This window comes from Danio rerio, chromosome 2 (assembly GCF_052040795.2).
Source record: "Danio rerio strain M-AB ecotype USA chromosome 2, GRCz13ab, whole genome shotgun sequence".
NCBI classification, from domain to species: Eukaryota; Metazoa; Chordata; class Actinopteri; order Cypriniformes; family Danionidae; genus Danio; species Danio rerio.
The window spans coordinates 19,026,800-19,037,820 of record NC_141022.1 but is presented as its reverse complement, the minus strand read 5'-3'; the positions used below and the strand labels follow the sequence as shown (position 1 = coordinate 19,037,820).

Sequence of the window (11,021 nt, the reverse complement as noted above, 5' to 3'; positions counted from 1 at the left end):
GATGCACAGCAGTGGATATCGAAACTTTGAGAGGTCTTTTTTTCTAATAAATAATAAGCATTGTAAAAACTATGATCCATGGCTCTTGGCAATACATTGAGGTCTTATAAAACAATATGATCAGTCTGTTTTGCACAGTGGTTTCCAAAGTGGGGGTCGGGATCCTCTAGGGTAGAGGTGTTCAAACTCGGTCCTGGAGGGCCAGTGTCCTGGAGAGTTTAGCTCCAACTTGCTTCAACACACCTGCCAGAAAGTTTTTAGTAATGTATATCTAGCAAAAGCTTGATTAGCTGGTTCAGGTGTGTTTGATTAGGGATGGAGCTAAACTCTCCAGGACACCAGCCCTCTAGTACTGAGTTTAGACACCCCTGCTCTAGGGGGTCACATGACAGTGACAAGGGGTGAATCATCTTGGTGATTTCCAAAAGTCAACTAAATGTTATTAAACTATTAAAATTGCCATATTTTATTCATAACCCACAGAAGATAAAAAATAGTAGATGATAGTTACATAAAAAAGCAACATCATGCAAATGAAAAGCCAACAGCCTTTCAATAATTTTTTTTCATAGTATTGGTGTGTTTATGTTTGATTAACAACACTGCAATAGCTGCAGCAGATTGATTTTATAGCATCAGATAAAATTTTCTGACACCTTTATGGCAATCAAGTACACTAAAAATAATTACAGGCCACAATTATACAATGAGGATGATCTCTGAGTGGCAGTCTCCAAAATTAAACCAAGAATAGTCATGTGCCCAACATTGTACCCACCAGTCTCATTAGGTGAGGTTAATATTAAATTAATAAATGACTATAAAAATGATATAGTTGTAAGACTGTTGCACTTTTTTGTATCGTCAGTATGCTTGTGTTATAGGCCTATTGTTGTGTGCGCAATGTTTGTATATTTATATCCATCTCCAAAAAAATGTGGGGGTCACAAATCACTGGCATTGTTATTTTGAGGGTCTCGTGTTGAAAAGTTTGGGAATCCCTGGTTTAGTAAAATGAATATTATTCATTTTAGGCTTTAAATCCCATCCCCACAGACAGCCCTGAGCTTTTAGGATAATTAATATTCAACTTCATGTATACAGACTAAATTTTTCACTTCATTTATTGCCAGGAGCCTACATCCTGGTCATAAGGTCAAGAAAATTAACAGCAAATGTAATTTTCTGGGTAATCATAAGGATAGATCATCTCAGCAAGTCTGACTGAATGTAAGTTTTAAAATTGCTGTTTCCCCTTTTGTCAGAGCCATTGATTTACACTAATGTCAATAAAACGCAATGTGGTGCAATATGTAATATAATCAAAAGCTTAAGCTAACACTTTATCATTTTATATTTACTGTGGCCCAATTGGATGAGAAAAAAAGTTGGAGACTAAAGAATCGACAAATTACTTATTCCAAAGGATAGCTAGAGCAGAGATACCCAAACTAGGACCAGCTGGCTCATGGTAAACTTTGATTTGGGCCGCCCTCCAATCTGAGAAGAGAGGGAGAATAATGGGAATGGTTTAAGAGATTGTCATTTCAAATATAATGTATTAACTTTTGTTTGTTTTATTATTAAATATAAACTTTAAATGTACATACTGTCATCTGATGGAAATTATGCAAAATCATGACAAAGGCAGATTCTGCTTGACCAGTGTATTCAGCATTGAACTCCACCACGTTTTATAGCAAGAAGTTATCATTTTAAAGGTTATACTGCATTAGTTATTATGATTTAAAGTTATATTTTTGTTTATTTTTAAATATTATTAAATAAATTACCTATGGGAACTTTAATGCAATATAGTTTGGTTTATTTAACTTCGGTCCACGGCTCAAGCTATTAGTTTCTGACTCGAAAAAGTTTAGGCACCCCTGGCTTTTAAGTAATAGTTGTAACTTGTATAGATGGTGTGCAGTGCGTGGGTATACCGACTTTAATTAATTTTACTAAGTTTGTCGAGTCGCGTTGATCTTATAAACAAAGCATTTGATTGGTCCTTCAGTCGATGACGTTAGGATTCCATCCACACAACACTGCGAGCGCTCCTGAAATATATTACCGTAATGTGCGCGTGCAGGTTATTCGCATCGCGTCGCTCGTTTACCGCACACTGTACACGAAGGAGGCGCAGGCCACTCCCTCCGCTCACTCCGACTGACTGTCACCGACAAACAACGTGGGACGCTGGAATTCGTTAAACCACGCCACAGACACTTTAGCTCTGCTCTTTATACACCGAGTGAATCTCGCGCTCCGCGGAGCTGGAAATATGTGTAAACTACTGACAGCGGTCAAATAAACACTGCACTAGCACTCGCGCTGGAGGACTCACTAATGTCATGACAGTCTCTGTGGACTGTGAGGAATTAATAACAGCCAGCATGAAGCGGGCAGGTAGAGTCAGAAGGATTTAAGACTTTTTAAACTTGCTGAAATCACTAAACATGGACGAGGCGGAGGCTGCAGACGGGAGCGGAGCGCGGGGCGGTGAACTCGAGCGTCCCGCTGACGGAGCGCTGGATGAGGTGCAGATGCATCTCGCCTGCTTACCGGAGCGATACATGAGGGCGAAGTTTTCCCTCTCCGCGTACATATTTTGCTGGACAGTTGTGAAGTTGTGTCAGGTAAGGCTCATTGTGTTTAAAAACACACTCTGAAGATGTGAACAATAGCTACATTGCCTCAACATTTATAAAGTTATGTTTGTAACCAAATAATAATGATAACAATAATGGGTAAAAAGTAGAATTATTTTAATTATGTTTAAGATAAACTATTAAATGAATTTACAAATTTAAAGACTAGCACTTAATTATAGTATTAACTACTACCCCCCCTCCAAATATAAATCTAAACATATAAAATTACTTCAGCCATTGTGCTTCTCAAATAAAGATTTCTTGATTCCAGAATGTTTTATTCACATTGAATTAAAGGACTTTATTTAGAAGTAGAAATGTTTACCTTTCAAATAATATGTGTTCATAAAAAAACTAGAGTATAATTATAAGACATGAGTATCAGTCTGTATTGCCCATGAGAAGCCCCACACATTGTTTTAGGGACCCCTCTTATTATATTATATATCTTATTATAATCTAAACATAGATTTTCTCAAAAAGTTTTTCATCAAAAAACATAACTTTTATTTTTGAAGAAAACCCCTTATTTCAGAGAAGAAGCATCCCAGAGTACTGCTATGCCTCTTTTGTAAAAATATCCAGCAAATGCAAGCAAATGATTGTGAAGTCGTGCCTCACAGTAGATTCCCTCAATGTCTTTGCATGAAGTCAGACACTCCACCTGCTCAAACCAAGGGGGTCTGTTAAGCTCATCGGTATTTAACTCTCCAGCACTCCTGCTTTTAATTTTATACCACTATCATGATATTAGGCAGTTGAAAGCTATGATATCATCATCATCATCATCATCATCATCATCATCATCATCATCATCACACTGAGTAAATAAAAAAAGTAATGATTATATCTTAAAGGGAAAGTCACCCTCAAAATGAATATGTCCTTTCTCATTTAATCTCACTAGAATGGTTCTGAACTTCTATGAACTTCTTTCTTTTGTTGAATACAAAAGACAATATTCTGAATAATGTCTAAAAAAGCAGTAACTGACATCTGTTGGAAAAACAGTTTCTATGGAAAGCAGTGGCTGTTTTTTCCCCACCATTTTTTTCAGTATATCCTCTCTTGTGTTCAACAGAAGAAAGAAACTCAAACAGGTTTAGAACCTATGGAAGATGAGTAAACAATGGCATTTTTCTTTTCATTTTTGGGTGAACTATCCCTTTAAGAACCAAAAGGGGTGAATATAAATGTAATGTACTAAGCTATTTGTTAAATCATACACTTTAATATATATATATTGGTTAATTAACAGTTGCTCCTAACTTGTAACTTCTATGGGCTGTTTATTTAAACATTCTATTTATTTACATATAAATTGCTGTGATCTGACAACTTTTGATGTTAAAAATGTAACAAAAAAAATCACTTTTGTGGACACTTTTTTGTAGTTTAAAGAAACACATTCTATGAAACTAATAGAAGTAGAACATTGTATAATAAATTTAGTAAGATAAGAAAAAATGCAGACCTTACACCCCTATATTTCTGTTTATGTTTTGAGAAATATGAAATATCTTTTCATACTTTTGACAAAATTTGTGAAGTAGGCATCACATTTTAAAGCAGTATGAGCAGTTTGGTGGTATTCAATTTCAATCTAGCTTCTGTTTAATGCTAAAAACAATTTTTTTGCATGTGAATTGCTGTAGCACAGTAATGCTTACCACAATTGATTAATAACTGTTGCTCATTTTATCTATAAAAAAACAACAACAAGACATTGAGAGTTGTTAAAAAAGAGAGTAAACCTAAAGTGATTAGTTAAACTCATTGTCTTAAAATTATGTATAGTACTTAGAACTGTGTATAAATATTCAAGTTAGGTCAACTTAACAGTTCCATGTTACAATATTTACCTTTTTTAAGTAAATTAATAATCACTTTTTACAGTGCAGTTTGTACTTCACTGTAAAAAATGCGGGGTCCACACAATTCCTTCATGTTGTCCCAACATAAATCGATTAAGTTAAAATAATCATTTTACAATTTTAAATGGACTGAACTTAAAACATAAGTTGTCCTAAAAAACTTATTAAGAACTGTGTTGTTTCAACTCCTTTTAAATAACTAGTTTGAACAAGCAGAAAAAGTTATTTTTTGAGTGTTGTAATACAAACTGTAATGTATTGTAATTTGTAATTTACACGACAACCCTACAATATATATTATTATAAGCTTTTTAAAGTGTCCAATAAAAGTCATTTTGTAAAAACTTTTATCAATTTTAGTCAGACCAGAAATCAAAGCTGACATTATGCAAACAGACTCAATAAAATGACTTGTGCTGCTTGTTCAAACTGCTTATGTAATATGAGTTGAAGCAACACAATTTTTGTGTTTTTTTTTTTGACAACTTAATTGTTTTTATTCAATCCACTTAAATTTGTAAAAGCGATTAATTTTATTTATTATATGATTTGTGTTGGGACCCAGCATTTTTTACAGTGCATACAGTGGGGATGACAAGTATTGAACACGTCATGTTTTTTCCTGGGAATAAAATTTCTAAAGAAGCTGTTGACTTTGAATTAAATCCGATTTTTGGCAAAAACCTAAACAATACAAACATAAAAACAAACAAAACTAAAATAAATTGTTACAGTAGATGTAATAACAATGAAATGACACAAGGAGAAAGTACAGAACTACTGATATGTATTTAATACTTTATATAAAAGGCTTTTTGGCGATGACAACTTAAAGACGCCTCTCATGTAAAGAATAAAGTCATTTGAGAGTTTCCTTGGCTGTATTTTGCATCATTGTCTTGCTGAAACGTCCACTCTAGTTTCATCTTTATCATCCTGACAATGTAGATGTTGGACTGAAGCAGCTAATAGTAATTTATAATAAGGAAGGGCAGAGGGTTGCTGAATTACTTCTAAAATTAAAAGATTTCAGCTGCTGTCTGGTCTTTCACTGCCTTTTCTTTATGTTCAATATGTTTTCCCTGCATCTTTTCATTTTATTAAGCATAACTTAATTCGTAAACTAATTAGATTTGTTTTCTTTGCATATTTTGTTTTGGTTGTTACCAACATCTGGTGAAAATTTCAAGTCAACGTCACCTTTAGAAATATGTTTTCTGAGAAAAATGGTGACATTATTTTCCCTGCTGTAAGTGAACACATAAAATAACAGAATTTTTGCAGTGTAGTCGACCTACTTCAACATATTCAAATCAAGACAAGCAATGATATCCAAATAAGTAACAGTTGCCTTTTCAGTTTGATTATGCATATTTTTCGCATAGACTTATTGGCTCTCAGCAATGCAGCTGAATCCTTGAACCTGTTCCAGCAGTGGAGTGTTTCTCAGGGCATTGAAACGTCTCTGTAATGGCTGGCTGACTGCATCCATACACTATTCCCTCTACCAGCCTTTGAACTGCTGCCATTTCAACCTTTCCATGAATACAGCAGCTGTAAATCACAGGAACGTCTCAAGGTTTATGACCTATTAGGGCTTTATCAGGGGTTCAGCATCTTTTATTCTGAGCGAGGTGCTGCTAAAATGCTCTGCATGTTTGCCCAAACTTCAGCAACAACGGCTTTGGTGGACTCTAGAAAATAAAGATCTCAGTTCATGGTAATTTTAAGAGGCTCCATCTTTTCAGAGTGCTTTGTTGAGTTCTGTGACTTGCTGAGGTATTTAAAAGAGGTCAAATCTGACAATTTAATCAGGTTTACTAAAATATGATGGAGAGTACATATTTTAACTTAGGGGTCAGAAATCTTTTTTCAGCAAAGAGGCGTTTCAGATTTTTTTTTGGCAAATATATGTATATTTATATAACTACTCTAAATAATACAGGTTAGGGCTGGGCGATTTGGCCTAAAATCTGAATGTCTCTTAATTGAACATTTGAGCTCAATTACTATTATTGAACGATTAATAAATTGTTTATTTTTTACTTTTTGCCCTCATAGTTAACTGACAGGTTTTGTACAGTAAATATGCTCACATATTACAAGTCAGAGATTTTTAAATGAAGAGTGCATTACTTGATTTTAAAATAATTAAAAGAAACACACACTATTCAGTATCTATAATTATTTTATCGAACATCAATGTTGAATAATTGAAATCAAAAAGAATAGTCAAACAAGAACTAGAGAGAGTGACTGAAAAAATTGACCTGGAAAAATTTGATTGATTACTTTTTGATTAATATCCCAGCTTTAATACAGGTTTAAACAAAACCTTTATTTATGTCCATGCACAACTCAAAAATAAACAAATATGATGCATCGCATTTTGAGCAAGTCCATAAACGAAGAAAGGACAATTTATAAAAAATGTTCTTTGCACCGTCACCACTCATAAATGCTGTTTGAATTTACACATGCGAGGTTACCATAGAAATATAAGTTTCTTACCCTTTATTGGTGTCGCGATTCAAGTTTATCCACAGCTTCGCACTCACACATTGGTCGAATGTTCTTTTATTGTAAAGATGAAGTTCTTATTCTTTTTTGCTGTAAATACCATAAAAAGGGAACTGTTATTGAATTTTCAATAGGAAACTGATTTCTAGTGATGGTTATAATTTTTTAAACTTTAAATTAAATTTGAAAGGAGAAAGCTGGAGAGCCACATGTGGCTCAAGAGCATAGGTTCTCGACCACTGATCTAACTGCATCTGTCAAGGACGAAATAGGGATTTCAAGCATAAAAATGAAAGTGTATTGCAGCTTCAAATGTGTCCTGTTTTATTTATTTATGAGCAAAAAAAAAAACAAAAAAACAATAATGGAACAAAATACATACATTTTTACTGCAATTTACAGAAACCAAAAAAGTCATTGAATGCAACAAATCGTTTTTATATGGCATTATAAGGCATTTTTAATCAGAATATTTAAGTATCATGCATTCTAAAAAAATATTGTGTAATAATTTTTTTGTGTGATTTTTGTTCTGTTGAAGACAAAACTCTTAGTCATCCAGTGAAGATTTTAATCCTTTTCAAAAATTTCCCAAGTGCTGTTTAAATGGAGATTATTTTTTTCAACACATTTTTCAAAATAACATTTAATGTTAACTATTTAGTCTTTGTCATGATGACAATAGGGGAGAATGGGGACGAAAGTAACAAATTGAGCCCTGACAACATTTGCTTCAAGTTGTGTTTCTCTTTTCATGCATCACAGTAATGATCAATATACATGTTATTTAGTGCAATAACACAGCCTTAAGTTTGAAATCTCTAAGTTTTTCAGTTTAAAAGTAAATCAGGTTTAAATCAGGCAAGAGTTCCTGTGAGGACAAAAGTAGCACTGGTAATTATACCCCACTGCTAATAGACAAATCATATTTTTCACTTCCACATTGAGTTTGCAGTGTTTTGTTTCACATGTTAAAAAAAAGAATGCATATTGACAATAATAATAAAAAATATATATTCAAAGATTTTAGAAAATGTTAACATTTTGCATTGTTGGTTTGCTTTTGAAACATTTGATGAAAGTGAAATTGAAAATGCAGTTTAACATTTTTTTGCAAATATAAAGCACAAAATATGTTTACAGTTAACATTAACAAGGTTCTGTCTAGAATAATATCTTTTAAAAATAGGTTTTTATGAAAAATGGTATTTTCATCCCCACTCTCCCCTACATAATTGAATTTGTTATATTACAAGATAGTGGTATTCATTTTAAAGTGGAATTTGAAGGCTTATCTAGGTTAATTAGGTTGGTGAGTTAGTCATTGGACAACAGTGGTTTGTTCTGTAGACAATTGAAAAAAATTTAGCTATATAAATTTTATATAACATTTCCAGGTTCTGCGGGTTGCAGTGTCCTGCCTTTGTTAAGCTAATTGTAATTGTTTGTTTTGGTTCAATTTGGAATTTCCCCAACCAATCGCAGAGCCTGGGGCACCAGAGTGAGTGCTCGGACTTGGCCCTCCTGGTCCATAACTATGTATATTTTTTATTAACTAAAATTAAATGAAAGTTTCTTCAGAGGAAAATTATAATGTGAAATACTGTGAAAGTTTAGTTTGTTCTGTTAAACATCACTTAATTATATTAAAATGCCAAAGGAGGGCTACAGTAATAATTGTGTCTGTAAATTTGGTAAAATAACTGTATATTTGTTATTTTACTCTTTCAAATTGCATTATGGAAACTTGATCTCTGCTCTGACACCGTCTGATGTTAAAAAGCTTAACAAAGTGACTTTAATGGACCTTTTATTAGCATTTTGACTCAATTTATTGCCTTAATTGGTCATAAATTATGATATAAAAACAATGATGGGCTGCCAGTACTTTTTTATTGCAGCAATTTATTTCAATATGTCTTATTTTTTATACAAAGTTTTGCCTTACACTAATAAAAATGTCAATAAAAGCCACTTTTTCTAAACTTCAAAGTTTTCAACATTAAAAGTTGTTGGCACAGAGATTAGGTCCCATAATACTATAAAGTTCCATAAAACTGTTAAATAAGATATTTTCTTACAGTGCAGCCCCAAAATACCTATTTTATTAATAAAATGTTGAATTATTTATACACTTATATTCTAATATTTTTTCAGCAAATCCTTTATAATAATTTGTTAAATGTAATATAGTATGCACACTTATTGTTTTATGCAGGTCACAGTAAGTTGTTTAATTTTTATTGAAATATTTATATAAATATTTCTGTTTCTATAAATGATTTATTGTTATTTTTAAATGTTGTTTCATTCATTCATTCCTTCATTTTCTTCTCGGCTTAGTCCCTTTGTTAATCCGGGGTCGCCACAGCGGTATGAGCTGCCAACTTATCCAGCACGTTTGAACGCAGCGGATGCCCTTCCAGCCGCAATTCATCTCTGGGAATCATCCACACATACTCATGCACAGTCATACAGTATGGACAATTTAGCCTTCCCAATTCCCCTGTACCACATGACTTTGGACTGTGGGGAAAAACGGAGCACCTCGGGGGAAACCCACGTGAACGCAGGGAGAACATGCAAACTCCACACAGAAACACCAAATAACCCAGCCAAGGCTCGAACCAGCAACCTTCTTGCCGTGAGGCGATAGCACTACCTACTACGCCACTGCGTTACCCCTAAATGTTGTTTTGTACATCATTAAAAATAGACACTACTTGTATTTAATATGATTTCTATATCCTGCACCGTATGTAAAATCACTTTTGTACATTTAATTAGATGTGAACACCAAAATGTGACTCTGTCCCAGCTACACTATTTAACTTCCAGGACTCTTGCAATGAAATGGAGCCGGATGCGTTAGGTCAGGGGTCACGGCACAACCTTGAACTGGTTTTAATTGTTTTAAATTGGTTAAGAGTGAGCGCTGGCATTAAAGCCCAGCAGGAGTTTATTTTAATGGTTTAGGGGGACCATATGGATGGCTGGTAGATCAAACAAAAGCATGTGTTTATTTTATGACTGAACAAAAGTTGCGCAAGAAACAGTAGCTTTAACAAGCACTTTTTTTTCTCTCTTTCATGTTTATTTGGTGACATGACTTTAAATGTTGTACATTTTATTAGTAATCTGATTGAAGGAGATGGGTTTTATCTTACAAGCATTCATAATATTGTATGTGTGTGGTAATAAAATCTTGTTTACCTTCACACTTTAATCATAACACTGTCACTAGCATACAGTATCTTATGATTGGTCCAGTCATGCTTCAGATTATGCTGTAGCAGTTCCTTGTGGTTTATGTTAACGTCAGTGTTTTGCTGCAAGGCTAATGCATGCCTCGCTTATGTTCTGTTCGGAAATGTTGTTACTTTTATTCAAGACACACCTTGAAACGGTCTTGTTTGTTTTCTTTTTGTCTGTCACCAGAGATTACGACCGTCGCTGGCTCTTCCTCGGGTAAGTTCACTCTTTCTTTTGAGTTTGATGAACCTGATAATGAGTTTGATGAGCTAAAAGATAAGACTAGTGATGCACTGAAATAAATATGTCACATGCACTTGGCTGAATAAATAAATCAAGTAATTATTTACATTTATTTGTTCATTCATATTAGTTTATATACAGTACAATCAGAATGAAAAATTTCTGCAGCCCCATAGTGTAATTGCAAATATTGAATGGCAAGTACTTTTCAGTTCTCGTTCAATGTATGTGTGTTTACAGTATATAAAGTAAAGCCCAAAATTATTTATAGTCCTGGCAAATTCTGACTTAGTTGCTTTTATTTAACCAGCAAGTTATTTTGACTCTAATTACACAGGCTTCTCCCAAAAGATAATAAGATTATGCACAAGAGGTTTCATTGTAAAAAAATATTTCTCAGCTTTTATTTACATTTTAACAAAAAGTGGCTTGTCCAAAATTATTCATACACTTCTAAATAATAAATTGAAAAATTTTC

At 33.5% G+C, this 11,021-nt stretch overlaps 1 protein-coding gene across 4 annotated transcripts in view; it reads left to right on the top strand.

The window, feature by feature from the left end:
* Positions 1 to 2,072: 2,072 nt before the first annotated feature.
* arhgef4 (Rho guanine nucleotide exchange factor 4) overlaps positions 2,073 to 11,021 on the top strand; it is a 160,672-nt gene continuing 151,723 nt past the window's right edge. For all 4 annotated transcript variants that reach the window (XM_087240626.1, XM_087240625.1, XM_087240620.1 and 1 more), the window contains exons 1-2: positions 2,073 to 2,639; positions 10,487 to 10,516. In XM_087240626.1, the coding sequence (XP_087096752.1) occupies positions 2,460 to 2,639; positions 10,487 to 10,516 (210 nt within the window). In that variant the 5' untranslated portion in view covers positions 2,073 to 2,459. The remainder of the gene's footprint in view (positions 2,640 to 10,486; positions 10,517 to 11,021) is intronic.